Genomic DNA, 16759 nt, shown 5'->3' with positions numbered 1-16759 from the left:
CCAGTAATCAAACAACTTTGCCATGTTGTTAATTTTGATGAAGTCAGAACCTCGAAATTCGTGAACAAAGTAATGGTATGGTAAGTATATTTACATTCTTATAAACCGTCCATCATTATTGATTATTACATCTATATGCATTCATTGATAGATAGTGAAAATACCCTCGGAAAATTGGTGCCGTAACGTACAGAACGGCAGCAGCAAAGAATATGGCACATTTTCTCCAGGGCCACTGCTCTACAGGAATAGCAGCAAGCGAAATCCAACCAGTCCCAGCATAATTAGCTCCCTTCTTCCCGGCCACGTACTGGTAAGTTCTGTGATCCATATTTCTGTCTTTCCAATAACATATATGTATCATCTGTTACAGAGTTCATAGTCATGGAAACAAATGAAATCCTAATTCCGCTGCAAGCTCCCGAAGGTGAAGCAGCAAAACCATTTGGAACAACTTCTGCAGAACGGTACCGCATCTTTCGGAAGCCACAGCAGAGGACCCTGCGAGTTATCTTTAATGCCTCCAGACTACTGAAGCGATGTTCCGGTCCCGTTAAGGTTAGTATTCATATTGTTATCTAATTTATCCCTCTCAATGAAACATTATTATTCCAGTTAACTGAACTTATCGATTGGCCACTGCAAGCTCGGATCATGGCTGATACAAGGGGAGGCTCGCAGACGGTGGTATTTTCACGGTGCTCGCTGTTAGTAAACCAGTTGCGGTTGCTACTATTATGTTCGTAGGTTGGCTCACCAATCTTTCCCGATTGATTTCAATATAATATCGATGTTAATTAGACCGAATTAAGCCAATAATTATTGTATTATTTCAAATATTATATTAAATAAATTAAATTGGTCATTTGATTAGAACTTTCTATTACTTCTTATTTTTTCATTAGATCATAATTAAAATGTTTCGCACCTGTAAAAAGATACAAAAAATTCACCCAAATGTGGGTGAAATATACCTATAAATTCCTCTTACTAAGTTCACCCAGATATGGGTAAAGGCCACTTCACCCATATCTACACGCTAACTTAAAACAACCCAGTGGCTGGGTGGTTGTTACCCGGATTTTTTTGTAGTTAGCAGTTGTCAAAATCTGGGTAAGCAATGTTTTCATGTGATGAGTGTGATTCACCCAAATTTTGAGTAGTTGATATCACAAGAAAAAAAATGCAATACCCAAAATTATAACGTGCTAACAGTTGAATTATAATGGGTAAACGATTTGGGTAAATGAGACTTGTGAAAAATTTGAAATATTCCAAAATGGCGATCTAATGAAAAGTTTATTCTTGTGCAGGATTTTTCATTTTTGTGATACATCCAAAAATCATAGCTAAATGGAACAATTACGGGAAGTGTTGGACGGCGAAAGCTACAAACTTTTAACAGGTACATAATATCCATAAAGTTTTTTTTTTGTTTGATGTAAAATCTAAATTATTTAGGCATTCAATGCCGGCTTCCCGGCTGCAAAATGTTTGTAGTTGGTGGGGAACAAATGTTCAAAGCTCATCTGAAATCGCTGCATAACATACGATGCAGCGTAAAAAATGAAATTCCGATTGCTTGTGTTGACTGCAATGCAGTATTTCATTATTATGCCAGTTTCCGTCAGCATATAATGAAGTATCACACGGAACAACTGGTTACCCGAGAGGTTATTAACACCAGCGGTTGGGACGTAACCGATGTGCATTGTGGTTCATCAGGACAGGATACCCTGCTTGACCCAGAAAGATCGAACGAAGATGAGCAGATAATAATGGGTGATATTGTTAATCCTATGTACTATTGCAACGCAACTGGATTAGATGAAATGCGGAACAAGGCGGTTGATGCAATAACTAAGTTACGCTGCGATGTAAGCCTACCGGAAACCAAATTGGTTGGAATAATAGACATGGCAACAAGTCTATTGAATGCTTATCAAGTATTTACTTTAAGTAAGTTCAGAGAATTTGCGAATAAAAAAGGCTTATGCGATCAAGATGAGGACTACGCAGAATTCGTGAATTCTCTGGAACTTAAGGACCTGTTCGCAGATGTAAAAACACCCGAACTCAACTTATCCTATCTAGCATATAAGTCGGGTGGTTCCGTACCCGATGTGCAAGAGATTGTTCTAGGTAAAAGAACAGTTACAAGAGTAGTCCCTTGTGCAGCTAATTCAAAATACAGACCTTTGAAGACGGTTCGGAAAACGAGAACAGTGAAGGACGCGGCTCATTATATTCCAATCATTAAGGTACTGGAACTAGTCATGAGGAATCCTGATGCTAGAGCCTGTGTGCTAGCCGAGAATCGATGTGATGGATACATTGGCGGTTTCAAAGATGGTTCACTGTATAAAAGTCAGGCTATTTTCAAAAAAAATCCATACATTATAAGATTGCTACTCCATTCAGATGAGGTTGAGTTTGCTAATCCGTTAGGTTCCCGCAAAGGCAAGAAAAAGTTAACTATTATTAGTATAAAGATTCAGAACTTTGATCCTGTGATAAATTCAACTCTTGACCGTGTTTACTTCATTTTGTCTGTGCAATCTAGTGTTCTTAAAAACTATGGATATGCTAAAGTACTACAACCTATGTTAAATGACCTGAAAGCTTTAGAAAACGGAATTGAATTGAAGATAGGTGAATCAGATTATAAACTGCATGCAGTGCTGGTCAATGTAATTGGTGATACAGCTGCTTTACACGACATTTTCAATATTATGGGCCCCCAGTCTAAACTATTCTGTAGAGTTTGTTATATATCTAGAGATTATTTTAGAGCAGGGAACTTCGGTGATTTCTTACCGCATAGAACACCAGAATCTCTGCAGTCAGACGTTCAATCAGTCCTTGATTCGAGAAAAGCACCAAACCAATGTGGTTTGGTAGGAGAATGTTGCTTACACACAATAGGATATTTCAATTATGGGAAAGATCGTTCTATGGATCCCATGCACGATTTGTGTGAAGGGATCAACATGATGGTTATGAAACTTATTCTAAGAAATTTGGTTGTTATCCGTAAAACACTCACTTGCGAAAAGATCAACAGAGCTATTGAAAATTTTGAATATGGTTCTTGCGAAGTTGAAAACAAGCCGTCATCAAACTTCACTTTGGCTATCCTTAAGTCACGAGTAAATTCTATTCCCCAATCAGCTTCGCAGTGTTGGCTTTTGCTGAGAGCTTTCCCATTCATGTTCCATGCTTTCATTTCAATCGACCCAAATTTTGTGCAAATTATCGGAGTACTACTAAAAATTAATTATTTCGCTTTCTCCCATAAATATGACGAATGTACCATACCTGAATTTGAGGTTGCAATCCATAGATTTCATTTCTTGTTTAAACTCTGCTTCCCAAACACACATCCCATAAATAAAATTCATCATTTATCTCATTACCCCGAACTAATTAAAACAAGCGGCCCGCTCACTAGTTGTTTTGCGTTTGAATCAAAGTACAAACTATCTAAAAGTCAAGGTAGAACTTGCAATAATTTCAGAAACCTAACATACAGCATTACTAAAAGGATAAATCTCAGACAAACAGACAGCATAATTAAACATAACTACATTTCAAAAGTACACACTATCATATCTTGCCAAGAAATCAATAAAGCTTGTTTGCAATATGCTATTCTACTGTTTGAATCTCCACCGATTGTTACTATGATAAATAAATTGGTCATAGATAGTATGTACAAGTTTCCGCCCGGAATGGTGATAAAGTTTAAGATTTGTGAAGAAAGGCAACAATATGGAGCAATAGAAGCGATAATAACTTGGGATGAGAACATTATTTATGTGATTCAGCAGCTCATTATAGAAAACATTGAAGTCGATTTGTATAGCTTGAAGGTTACGGGAATTGATAAGTTAGTGAGAGTTTTGAGTTCACAAGTATCAACTCGAAAAGCGTACAACTTATGGAAACGAGTAGGCATAGATGAACCTTTTTCATACATAAGTCTTAAATATTTCGATGACTAGCAAGTGTGCAAATAAATGAACCATACATTGTAATCTACCATAAACATGTACAAAATACAGCTAACTATCTTAAAATGCATTAATAGTTCTTAACACCAACAAATTGCAATCACACCCATACCCTATTCCGACAAGTACCCCCAGTATTATACACCATTTTACTACCCATAAAACATAACTGTCCCACATAGATAGAAAATCAAGCAAGGATGGGACAGTTATGCTTGCAGCGGCGGATCAGCCTACGCGGGAGAAGCAGTTTCTAAAATTGTAAATATCTATGCAAAATACAAAACACTTCATACATGATGCTGACAACGGGGCAGTGTCGAGGCATAATTAATCGATTTTTCCCATGAAGCTTGGAATTCATTATCACTACGATCCAACTTACTTGATACTATAATACATCACGTCTTCAAAGCTAGTGTTTCTTCTGTTTCCTTCCAGATAACAAAGTAACCGATCGTTCACTCATGTTGCTGGCCGACAGTGATTTGGTGACAATCGGAATTACTGCTATAGGGCCTCGGAAGATAATTCTGGCCGCTATCGAAAAGTTGTATGCCATCCAATTGCACTCACAATCTCGTTCTGATGACATTAATGACACAGCTCACGAGCTGAATACCGAACGAATCGGTAAACAGGTAACTAAATTTACTAAATGCTGATCACAATTATATAGCACTAATTTGCTGGCACTATGTTTTAGGATCTGAGAGCAAAACTTGTCGAGGATGCTGCGTTCCGAAATGTTGTTTACAATCAGCTGGACCAGAACATTGTCCCGAAAGTAAAACACTTACATACAATGGTTCAAATTTTGTGTGGACAGTTCGAAAGGGCGATTTACGATAACAAGGGGTAATTATCACTTTTAAGGTAGTAACACAAAGCGAGCGACAGCGACATAACTAATTTTACTTTGTACATTTTTAATAATATTTTAAATATAATCAGTTTATTACTTTTTAATGCGTATATGAAAATACTTGATGCATATTTGGTCTAGGCAAAATTGTCCTATGTTACGTTTAAGAAAAAAAATCAAACTAATACATTTGTTTCGAAATATGCAGTTGTCATCGAATAGCCTGTTAACATTATGATCATTAAATGATATAATTAAAATATTGGTGGTGAGGTGATTAAAATATTGGTGAGGTTTAATATCAACATATTCTTTGTCAAATGATAAACCTCGTATTTAAATTTTGGTAGTGCCCATAATTTGTATAATCTTTACAGGTACCCCACAACAAACGAGCAGTGGAGACTGGCGAAAGATATTATCAAGACGTTTCCTCAATTGAGACATACGCGTATTAATGAAAATGCTCCAGATGAGGTGAAGTTTAACAATTATCAAATTTACTATCTTTTGTATTATATAGATCTTATCCATATTTCAGTCGGCATTTTTCTGGTGGAAAAGCGGAAATGCAAGTAGTGACCATTCCGGTTATATCTACCACCGAGTTCGCAATATTGAAAAACGAATTCCCAAAGAAATAAAAAAATACTCCAGACCTCCTAAAGAACCATGCGACTCAATTCCAACATTAGTTGATAAGAAAATTATTTTGAGCTTTTTAGTGGAATGTTTTCACCTGTCATAAGACGAGTTTGAACAGTCCCATTGAATTCCACCACTTAATTGTATCCTGACAGATACGTATTTCGACCTCAACAGTAAGGCCGTCTTCAGTGTCTTGTACTTGACTCGACTTGAAGAAAATGATCGCAGCTTACACTATTTATACTATGCGTAGGTATAATAATTTATCTAGGTACTTATCTTACTACGGTGCTTATTTCTACTCGCTTGATGCGCTTAATGCTTAGGTATAAACTTGAAGAGCCAGGAGCTACCATTTCCTTGATCTTTATTCAACAACCGCGTTTGTACCTGTCGGTAGATTTCCAAGCTCTCAGCAACATCAAGTTTCCACGGAGAAGAGACATTTCTTAAAATTTTAATGTTTGATGTCGTAATTGAATGATTTTCCTGATATACATGTTCAGCTACCTTAGACCTAAACTCATAATTTAATCCCTTATCAGTTTCCCTCTTAGCCTTACTTACTTCTGCAATATGTTCTTTAAACCTTACATCTAAATTTTGGTTGACCTACATATACTTTATCACACTGTGAACAATTAATTTGATAAACCCCGGCCTTATTTAACATTTCTACTCTATCCTTTGTGGAGCCCAACAGTGTCTTCAGTTGATTGCTTCTGCTGGAGAATACTAAATCGATGCCGAATTTCCTCAGTCGATGGCGTAGCTGGTGGGTGATGTGTCGATCATAGGGGACCGATACCCTCTTCAGCGGTTCATCGATCGGTGTTAGTGTTGTCAGTTCATTTTCCGTAGGTTCCTCTGCTTCTTGTTGATGATTGCTTGTATTGTTCTTTCCTTGTATCCATTGATCCTCGCTGTTTCCAAGATGTGTTGTAGCTCCTTCGTTTTTCCTTCTTCACTCAGGGAATCGTCTGCATCCTGTGGATCATGTGATGAAAAGCTGCCATTTTGTGCTGATACGAATGATTTGATGTGTATGGGATGACTCTCATGGTGTTGGTGGGTTTCCTGTAGATTTCGAAGTCTAATGTTGCATTTGTTCCCTTGATAACCAGTAGATCCAAGAAAGGTAATTTACCTTCCTTTTCCTCCTCGTGGGTGAATTTGATGTCTTTATGCACGTTGTTTATCGCTTCCAAAATCCTGGGTAGGTCTTTCCCGTTGATGATGCTGAAAATGTCGTCCACGTATCTCCACCACTTCTCGGGTAGTACTCCTTGTTCCTCTAGGTTGTCCTCCAAATTCGCCATGAATAATTCGCACAAAAACGGTGATAGCGGATTTCCCATAGGTGCACCCTTCGTTTGTTTGTAGAAGCTTCCACGGAATGTAAAGTAGTTCTCATTCATGCATAATCTTGCAAGCTTGAGATACATCTTTACCTTTCCTCGCCATGTTGTATCCGTCCGTTGTCCTAGTAGCCAATCCTCCAAAAGGTTCAGAGCATCCTTCACTGGAACGCTTGGGAACAATGCCGCTACGTCGAATGATACCATGATGTCCTCTTCTCCGATGTTTCCTGATTCCAATATCCTCTTGGTGAACTCCTGGGTGTTTACAACTGATCTGCTGGGGAACGGCTTCGGCATACTCTGGAACTCCTTGACTAACCACTTGGCCAAGTTTTGTGTTGGGATCCCACTGTTGAAACTCTTTCTCCCATCTCTGTACCCGGCTTATATATCTTTGGTAGTCCTTTGCTCCTTGGTACAACAGTGTTCGTCAACTTAACGCGGGCTTCTCCGATGATCGTTTTGCATTCCTTTATCCTTTTATCCGTAAGTCGGATTAGTCCGGTAGTGGGTCCACTCTCAAATGCCTGTATGGTCCTCCGTTGATTTTTGTCGTCATCTGTTCATCGTAGTCCTCTTTGTCCATTATCACCACTGCGTTTCCTTTGTCCGCCTTCATGTAGTAAACTGGTTTCTCCTTTAACTCCTTTAAAATCCTCCTCTCGTCTTTGTTCGATGCCCCATGATGTCCTGCTTTGATGGCGTCTGCTACGATGTTTCTCACGCTATTCTGGTCCCGTTGATCAACATTTCGTGAAATCGCTGTCTCAGTATCCACGATTATCTGCTCTAGATCCGCTTTCTGGGTTGTCGCATACCCTAACCCCTTGTTGAGGTGTGCTAATTGTTCCTCCGTAAACTGCTGTGTCGAACGGTTAACAACGAATCCTCGATCATTTGTACTGTGGGGTTAGTCGTTCTACCTTCCGTCGCTGATTTCCCTCGTAGAATGGTCAATTTCTTCTTGTGCAGTCTCCTCTTCCTGTCCGCTTCACACTCTTCGGCCCGCTGTACCTTCTTTAGGAATATGTCGAAAGAATCTTGGTTCTCCTTTGCCAGCTTGAGGTGCAGGTTGTAGCACTCTAAGTTCAACCTCTCTAGCTTGGCATAGTGTCCCTTGATTGACAACTTCAACAAATCCGATTCCGCCCTCTTACTGATAGATTTTGGGATGTGAGCTCCATCTTAATCCTATGGCTGACAGGAGTCAGCCTCTCCTTTGGCACTTCTTAAGGAAGGCCACGTCCTTAAGAATACCTGCGATCCTCCTCTTCAAATCTATAAAAGTACTACGCTCGTTCCGCTTGGATGCCATTTTGATAAGAAAATTATTTTGAGCTTTTTAGTGGAATGTTTTCACCTGTCATAAGACGAGTTTGAACAGTCCCATTGAATTCCACCACTTAATTGTATCCTGACAGATACGTATTTCGACCTCAACAGTAAGGCCGTCTTCAGTGTCTTGTACTTGACTCGACTTGAAGAAAATGATCGCAGCTTACACTATTTATACTATGCGTAGGACTGTTCAAACTCGTCTTATGACAGGTGAAAACATTCCACTAAAAAGCTCAAAATAATTTTCTTATCAAAATGGCATCCAAGCGGAACGAGCGTAGTACTTTTATAGATTTGAAGAGGAGGATCGCAGGTATTCTTAAGGACGTGGCCTTCCTTAAGAAGTGCCAAAAGGAGAGGCTGACTCCTGTCAGCCATAGGATTAAGATGGGAGCTCACATCCCAAAATCTATCAGTAAGAGGGCGGAATCGGATTTGTTGAAGTTGTCAATCAAGGGACACTATGCCAAGCTAGAGAGGTTGAACTTAGAGTGCTACAACCTGCACCTCAAGCTGGCAAAGGAGAACCAAGATTCTTTCGACATATTCCTAAAGAAGGTACAGCGGGCCGAAGAGTGTGAAGCGGACAGGAAGAGGAGACTGCACAAGAAGAAATTGACCATTCTACGAGGGAAATCAGCGACGGAAGGTAGAACGACTAACCCCACAGTACAAATGATCGAGGGATTCGTTGTTAACCGTTCGACACAGCAGTTTACGGAGGAACAATTAGCACACCTCAACAAGGGGTTAGGGTATGCGACAACCCAGAAAGCGGATCTAGAGCAGATAATCGTGGATACTGAGACAGCGATTTCACGAAATGTTGATCAACGGGACCAGAATAGCGTGAGAAACATCGTAGCAGACGCCATCAAAGCAGGACATCATGGGGCATTGAACAAAGACGAGAGGAGGATTTTAAAGGAGTTAAAGGAGAAACCAGTTTACTACATGAAGGCGGACAAAGGAAACGCAGTGGTGATAATGGACAAAGAGGACTACGATGAACAGATGACGACAAAAATCAACGGAGGACCATACAGGCATTTGAGAGTGGACCCACTACCCGGACTAATCCGACTTACGGATAAAACGATAAAGGAATGCAAGACGATCATCGGAGAAGCCCGCGTTAAAATGACGAACCCTGTTTTACCAAGGATCAAAGGACTACCAAAGATACATAAGCCAGGTACAGAGATGCGAGAAATAGTTTCATCAGTGGGATCCCCTACACAAAACTTGGCCAAGTGGTTAGTCAAGGAGTTCCAGAGTATGCCGAAGCCGTTCCCCAGCAGATCAGTTGTAAACACCCAGGAGTTCACCAAGAGGATATTGGAATCAGGAAACATCGGAGAAGAGGACATCATGGTATCATTCGACGTAGCGGCATTGTTCCCAAGCGTTCCAGTGAAGGATGCTCTGAACCTTTTGGAGGATTGGCTACTAGGACAACGGACGGATACAACATGGCGAGGAAAGGTAAAGATGTATCTCAAGCTTGCAAGATTATGCATGAATGAGAACTACTTTACATTCCGTGGAAGCTTCTACAAACAAACGAAGGGTGCACCTATGGAAATCCGCTATCACCGTTTTTGTGCGAATTATTCATGGCGAATTTGGAGGACAACCTAGAGGAACAAGGAGTACTACCTGAGAAGTGGTGGAGATACGTGGACGACATTTTCACCAACATCAACGGGAAAGACCTACCCAGGATTTTGGAAGCGATAAACAACGTGCATAAAGACATCAAATTCACCCACGAGGAGGAAAAGGAAGGTAAATTACCTTTCTTGGATCTACTGGTTATCAAGGGAACAAATGCAACATTAGACTTCGAAATCTACAGGAAACCCACCAACACCATGAGAGTCATCCCATACACATCAAATCATTCGTATCAGCACAAAATGGCAGCTTTTCATCACATGATCCACAGGATGCAGACGATTCCCCTGAGTGAAGAAGGAAAAACGAAGGAGCTACAACACATCTTGGAAACAGCGAGGATCAATGGATACAAGGAAAGAACAATACAAGCAATCATCAACAAGAAGCAGAGGAACCTACGGAAAAACGAACTGACAACACTAACACCGATCGATGAACCGCTGAAGAGGGTATCGGTCCCCTATGATCGACACATCACCCACCAGCTACGCCATCGACTGAGGAAATTCGGCATCGATTTAGTATTCTCCAGCAGAAGCAATCAACTGAAGACACTGTTGGGCTCCACAAAGGATAGAGTAGAAATGTTAAATAAGGCCGGGGTTTATCAAATTAATTGTTCACAGTGTGATAAAGTATATGTAGGTCAAACTAAAAGATCGTTAGATGTAAGGTTTAAAGAACATATTGCAGAAGTAAGTAAGGCTAAGAGGGAAACTGATAAGGGATTAAATTATGAGTTTAGGTCTAAGGTAGCTGAACATGTATATCAGGAAAATCATTCAATTACGACATCAAACATTAAAATTTTAAGAAATGTCTCTTCTCCGTGGAAACTTGATGTTGCTGAGAGCTTGGAAATCTACCGACAGGTACAAACGCGGTTGTTGAATAAAGATCAAGGAAATGGTAGCTCCTGGCTCTTCAAGTTTATACCTAAGCATTAAGCGCATCAAGCGAGTAGAAATAAGCACCGTAGTAAGATAAGTACCTAGATAAATTATTATACCTACGCATAGTATAAATAGTGTAAGCTGCGATCATTTTCTTCAAGTCGAGTCAAGTACAAGACACTGAAGACGGCCTTACTGTTGAGGTCGAAATACGTATCTGTCAGGATACAATTAAGTGGTGGAATTCAATGGGACTGTTCAAACTCGTCTTATGACAGGCAACATTAGTTGTTGAGAGAGCGATCAGTTTGGTGGAAATAAATGCGAGTTCCGATAACATTGCCGAAATTTCTAAGGAAATGGAGGAATGCTACCCGCTGCATCGATTGTTGTTACGGGAGAAGAAGACATTTGATGAAATACTACATACTTTCCCACATTTTGCGTCGTACAACGGCATAATGGTGAGTACAAATGCAATTACAGATAAGCAAATGTAGCCGATAAATATCTCGTCTTAATATATTTTAAATATTGTTGGTAGTTAATATGAATTTGCTATATTTGGCTTCTTTTGTAATTTACTACTATTATTATTAATATATTATTACTGAACAAAACTGTTTTTACCAGATCAATGAGGCGTTCTACAGGATGAAACCACATGTGTCCCGTCAGCTGGAATTTTCACCGGTTTTGGGTAGAGCACTTTTGCTGGTTTCTGGCATGTTCTCAAGCATTGAAGATTGTAATTAATTTGAAGAAAAATCTTGCGATTGATTTATTCACTAACCATTATTAAATTTATTCTAGCATATGTCAGAGGAACATTGCGAATTTTTACAAGATTGCAGAAAAAGGGAATGAAGTCAAATCAAGCCGGTCCATCAAATATGATATTGGCGGAGCAAATTCTTGTTTCTCCACTGCTGCAATGGTCACAGGTATAACTCGATTGTAATATTTATTCTAGCATCAATTATTAATTCTATTAACCTATAATTAATTCCAGGATATAGAGGCACATGTCGAAAATACACGCGGAGAGCCCCACATTGTATGCGAGTCATCAGTTTTTGGTGCGGGAAAGTACAGTATCATCTTTAACGGAGTAATACTTGCTTCCAGTGTCTCATTTATTGAGGTCCTTGATATTTTTTGGAAAAGTTTTGTTGTGTTTGGTGTGGTTGTCCCAACAAAATTGCAAATGTGCCATGATGTATTTTCGATTCTTGTTTATGGCACATTGCAGCAGAGCAAACGAAAATCTGTTAACGAGTTGTGCACAAATTTGCGAGAGGCAATCAAGGCCGAAAGTGCTCAGTAAATATTTTGATCTAAGTTATGTAAGCAAAACTATACTAGCTTTATGATTGAATATTGTTTTTATTATACCAATAAGCAAAATAAAACGCTTATTTAACCATACATCTTTGTATTTTTTTTGGGGCTAATTTTTTTTGGGAATTTAATAACAAGAATACTGACCCAACTCAAGATAAATGGGTAGTGGTTACCCTGTTTCAAAACGTCAAAATATGGGTTCCGTTTACCCATATTTCTCTGCCACCTCATATACCCAAATTTGAGTAAGGGTACCCATACCCATTTTAGAGTAACCACGGTTTTGCTGAATCTGGGTGACTTTGACAGAATTCTGGGTAGATCCAGGTTAGCGTGTAGGTATGTGCACTTTTTGGTGATTTTAGGTACTCTTCACCCATATTTGGGTGAACTGAACTAAGCGTGTAGTGAGTTTAATTCACCCAACCTCGAACATCCGTACGCGAAGCCAAAATTAAGTAAAGGGCCTTTACTCCCATGTTAAAAAAGTACCCAACTGAAAATTTATTTACCCAAATGTAAGTAACACTCAATTTTGACCTCAGATAATAAAACTCAAAATTGGCTTCCCGTATTGAACTGGCGTCGTTAGATTGTTTGGCTCTTTTGTTTTTGACAACAAAAGAAAGAGTGGATGAAAGAGAAGAGAAAAAATAACTCAAAAGTAAGTTTAAAAATACAGTGTTGACCCGATTTTGTCACTCCCCGATTTTGTCTACCCCCGATTTTATCACGATTTCGACCCGATTTTATCACGTCCCGATTTTGTCACGTTTTCGACCCGATCACCCCAAAAAATTTTGTCATTCTTTTTATTTTCGTAAATAATACTAAAAATAACATTGATTTTCATGAAATAACTTTCACCGCATGTAGTTTATTACGAACACCGAAGAAAATTTCCGCATAACTTGTATGTGTCAAGTTACATAAATTTTTGCAATTAGATTTTATGAATAAAATCTATATTTGAACATTATAAATGTTATAGAACTTCAGTCGAATAAAGTTTATGTTCTAATGGCAAATACTCTTTATGTTTGTCCCTTATCATTTTTATAGGGCGATGTAAAATAAAATTTATGTGTGAGATCAGTAAAATACATTTGGGATGGTATAATAAGCAATATGTTTTAATTTCCAATAACAAAAACAAGAAACGTGTTTATGATTACTAAATTCATTTATTTATTCAAATTTACCGTACTTGTTGTTATTGTTAATCAATTGAGTTTAAAATATGCAACGATGTCCCCAACTGCAACTAGATCACCACCACCGAATTCGTTCCCGTAGGTGTTGTTCCGGCTAAGGAACACTTGCACACTTCGTACGGCAGATGACGGTGGGAATACCGGCGAGTGTTGACGTCGTTTCCATCCTTTTTCTCGGCATCTCCTGTAATTTTTTTTATCTTGTCAGAGCATTTGAAGCGCTGAAAATATATATTTGATATCATTTGTTAACATTAAATGAAAAACCTAAAATATAAATATTTCATGATTACCTTTACAAATACGCGCGGAAAATCGGATTTTGTAACTATATATAGCTTCTGCAGATGGTCACATCCAAAATGGTGGTAAACGTTTAAAGAACTAATCCGAACCGGATCACAATCGTCGGCATTTCTGGTACATTTTGCTCATAAAAACAGTTCATCTGGAGGTTGATTCCTACAATGCTTGCAGCTATACATTTTCGCCTAAAATTTATAAATAATAACCATTACATATAGGTATTTGTTTGAAGAAAATCAATAGTTGAATCTTACCTTAGGAGCTGCTGAAAATACGAAAGATGAACCTGCTTTCACCTCAGAGCGTCATCTCACACTGCACCGAAAATACTTAAGATTATGTGTGAAACGATATAAATTTCAGTTATAACGCCTGACTTATAAACTATATGTCTGCGCAAACATAATCAATATGAGTAGGACAAATAGCAGGTAAAATGTATTTAATAATGATTAATATTACAAACATAATAAGAATGTTCACAAAACCATATAAAGATTATAAGTGAAAGCTGAATAAAATATAAGTTTGTAATTTTATTAGTGAACGACTTCTGAGTACCTGGGAAATATTCTGTAAGCAATTTCGACAAGAAATAACGGGTATCGTTCACGCATTTGGCCTTTCAAAGGCATAAAATGATTCATATTTGTGGAATGAATTAAAATAAATGAAATTTTTTTTTTTCCAATTTTGTCACATACCCTGTTTTATCACCCCAAAATTCACCAGGGGGGTGATAAAATCGGGATATTACTGTACTCAATTTACGGAAGAAATAAACTACCCAAAAGTGAGTTAATTTCACCCAACCTCGAACATCCGTACGGGAAGCCAAAATTGAGTAAGTACACGGAGAAACACGTTTACTCATTAATGGGTACTTTTTCTTTGCTATCTCTGTCTCTCCGCTGAAAAATTTACCCATTTTGGGAGAATAAGTGGATCTACTCATTTAAATGAGTAAATCCACTTATTCTTCCAAAATGGGTGAATTTTTCTGCAGAGAGAAAGAGATAGCAGAGAAAAAGTACCCATTAACGAGTAAACGATTTTTACCGGGTAGGGTCGAAGTAGTTTGCCTTCACTCCCATGTTAAAAAAGTACCCAACGGAAAATTTATTGACCCAAATTTAAGTTTAATTCACTCAATTTCGACCTCAGGTAATAAAACTCAAAATTGGCTTCCCGTATTGAACTGGCGTCGTTGGATTGTTTGGCTCTTTTGTTTTTGACAACAAAAGAAAGAGTGGATGAAAGAGAAGAGAAAAAATAACTCAAAAGTAAGTTTAAAAATACTCAATTTTGGGTACTTTTTTTCTTCCCTGTAGGATTTTTAAACTTCTCGTGAAAAGGCCTATTCTTTTACTTTACCTTTTGGCAACACTGCTATCTACACTGAAATTCGAAACAATCCAAAATTAAGTCATTTTCACTCATCTTGACAGCTAAGCACCGACAAACCGACGTGCCTTCCCATAGAGATGAGTGACGTTTAACGCTCGCACACTGATGTGCAATTCGGCATGTGTAAATACATGTTTGTTTTCCTTCTGCTCATAACCTCAAAATTGATCGAGTCATCACAATGGTTGCGAAGGAGTCAAAAATTATATGGAAATATACTCATTTTTACCCAAACTTTGCTGAGTAGCACCATCTAGGAGTGTTTGTTTTCCTTTTATCGCCACTCACACATTCGGACGTGAGAATCTCAATACACAGTTCTCGGGTACTTTTTCAAAACGACGTATGTCGCAAATTGTAAACAAACCCGTTTTCAACAGCATATGGCATCAAATTCATCTAAAAATGTGTATATCTTCAAAGCTACATGAAAATGTGTTTTTAAAAATGTAAATCAATATTTTGCAAAACGGTGTAACATCATTGTTGAAAATATTGCACATACACCGCTTAGCAGAAAATGTACTTTAAAATTTTTTTTTTCGAACAACTAAATAGTTTAAAACGTGCATCTGCTTGTACTTTTTCATCACTGATTTCAAAATTAAGCATGTCGCTTAAATATTCTGATTTTCGTTAAGAAAAACATTTTACGTTGTTTTTCTGCAGCAAATGTTGTTACGTCGTGTTGTAAGTGTTGCAATTTTTTGTCGCATGTGCGTGAAACGTTTCAACTTGACGCAACATTTCGACGTATCAACAATGCAGCGTACGGAGCAGCGTAACATTTCGACGAAAGTAGCATGACCTCGGTCATACTGACGTATCAAAACGACGTATGTGATTTATCTGTTGCAGAACGTTGTAACATATATTTTTATCAAAATAACTGAAATGTTCACACGCAGTGCAGATTTCAAGGTCAGTGACGATGAACCTTTTCATAATGTATCGTTGAGGTGTATTCAATTGCAATAAAAATGATTAGTTTCTAAATGGGAATAAAAATGAAATCTGAAAACTTTCAAGCTCATTTTCTCAGCTTGATCAAAATGTTACATACGCCGATTTGAAAAAGTTCCCGAGAGTTCTTCAAATTTCTTGGCAATTACTCTCCTTTCATTACCTACACGCTTAGATAACATTACCTAAAATTACATAATTATTTTACCTAAAATTAGGTATTGAATGTTTACTACGAATATCGGTAAAAAATAGCGATAATTATCGTTAATTTTTACCGACTTTTAGGTATTTGACGTTTTCAGTAGACGTCGTTATTTTTTACCTAAAAGTTGATATTTCTTGTGTTTGTCAAAAAAATTCAATCTGTTCCAGTTCCACAATTTTCTGCCATCACAATTTCCTGTTTTTCTCGAGGTTTTTCTTGTTTCCGGGACTGCATTATTGAACAACAAATTCCGGTAAGTGTTCGATAATTAAGAATAAATTGCAATGAATTATGACCTCTATTTATTGGTATCGTTTCCTCCTCGGTTTCCTCAACAGATTCTTCCCCGAAAAACATCCCTGAGCGGGATCTGGACCCCAGTCATCTACGGTCTATGGCGTGCGTCATCCTGCTAAGCAACGGAAGGCGATGAAAAATAAAAATTTTGATGAAGCTAACAAAGCTTCCATAAGATAAGGTACCATCAGGTATTCCCGGTGCTTTGGCACACCCGTCCAA

General features: G+C 38.2%; 2 protein-coding genes and 2 long non-coding RNA genes across 4 annotated transcripts; 3 read left to right on the top strand and 1 right to left on the bottom strand.

The window, feature by feature from the left end:
* On the top strand, nucleotides 1–756 carry LOC134228064 (uncharacterized). Its single transcript, XR_009983826.1, has 4 exons — nucleotides 1–80; nucleotides 152–313; nucleotides 374–558; nucleotides 616–756. It is a non-coding gene; the product is annotated as an uncharacterized LOC134228064 (long non-coding RNA).
* Nucleotides 757–1289: 533 nt separating this feature from the next.
* Nucleotides 1290–6071, top strand: LOC134220048 (uncharacterized). The gene is made up of 5 exons (XM_062698992.1): nucleotides 1290–1405; nucleotides 4455–4654; nucleotides 4720–4871; nucleotides 5256–5355; nucleotides 5420–6071. Exons 1-5 carry the CDS (start codon nucleotides 1354–1356, stop codon nucleotides 5624–5626), a joined length of 711 nt encoding a protein of 236 aa, XP_062554976.1. The 5' UTR covers nucleotides 1290–1353; the 3' UTR covers nucleotides 5627–6071.
* Nucleotides 6072–9999: 3928 nt separating this feature from the next.
* Nucleotides 10000–12144, top strand: LOC134223316 (uncharacterized). Its single transcript, XM_062702470.1, has 4 exons — nucleotides 10000–11262; nucleotides 11432–11546; nucleotides 11612–11742; nucleotides 11811–12144. Exons 1-4 carry the CDS (start codon nucleotides 11158–11160, stop codon nucleotides 12123–12125), a joined length of 666 nt encoding a protein of 221 aa, XP_062558454.1. The 5' UTR covers nucleotides 10000–11157; the 3' UTR covers nucleotides 12126–12144.
* A 1178-nt stretch (nucleotides 12145–13322) lies between these two features.
* On the bottom strand, nucleotides 13323–14201 carry LOC134224632 (uncharacterized). Its single transcript, XR_009983006.1, has 3 exons — nucleotides 13917–14201; nucleotides 13650–13847; nucleotides 13323–13577 (listed from the first exon to the last, which is right to left on the bottom strand). It is a non-coding gene; the product is annotated as an uncharacterized LOC134224632 (long non-coding RNA).
* Between the last annotated feature and the right edge of the window lie 2558 nt (nucleotides 14202–16759).

Source organism: Armigeres subalbatus, chromosome 3, assembly GCF_024139115.2.
Source record: "Armigeres subalbatus isolate Guangzhou_Male chromosome 3, GZ_Asu_2, whole genome shotgun sequence".
Classification (NCBI taxonomy): domain Eukaryota; kingdom Metazoa; phylum Arthropoda; class Insecta; order Diptera; family Culicidae; genus Armigeres; species Armigeres subalbatus.
Note: the sequence above shows the minus strand (reverse complement) of the source record. Positions and strands in the feature narration are given on the sequence as shown.

Coding starts and splice junctions, on each gene's coding strand:
- LOC134220048 (XM_062698992.1), top strand. CDS start 1,354: ATGGAACAATTACGGGAAGTGTTGGACGGCGAAAGCTACAAACTTTTA. Junction 1,406..4,454: donor AAGCTACAAACTTTTAACAG/GTACATAATATC, acceptor GTTTCCTTCCAG/ATAACAAAGTAACCGATCGT. Junction 5,356..5,419: donor ATGAAAATGCTCCAGATGAG/GTGAAGTTTAAC, acceptor TCCATATTTCAG/TCGGCATTTTTCTGGTGGAA.
- LOC134223316 (XM_062702470.1), top strand. CDS start 11,158: ATGGAGGAATGCTACCCGCTGCATCGATTGTTGTTACGGGAGAAGAAG. Junction 11,263..11,431: donor CGTCGTACAACGGCATAATG/GTGAGTACAAAT, acceptor TGTTTTTACCAG/ATCAATGAGGCGTTCTACAG. Junction 11,743..11,810: donor CACTGCTGCAATGGTCACAG/GTATAACTCGAT, acceptor AATTAATTCCAG/GATATAGAGGCACATGTCGA.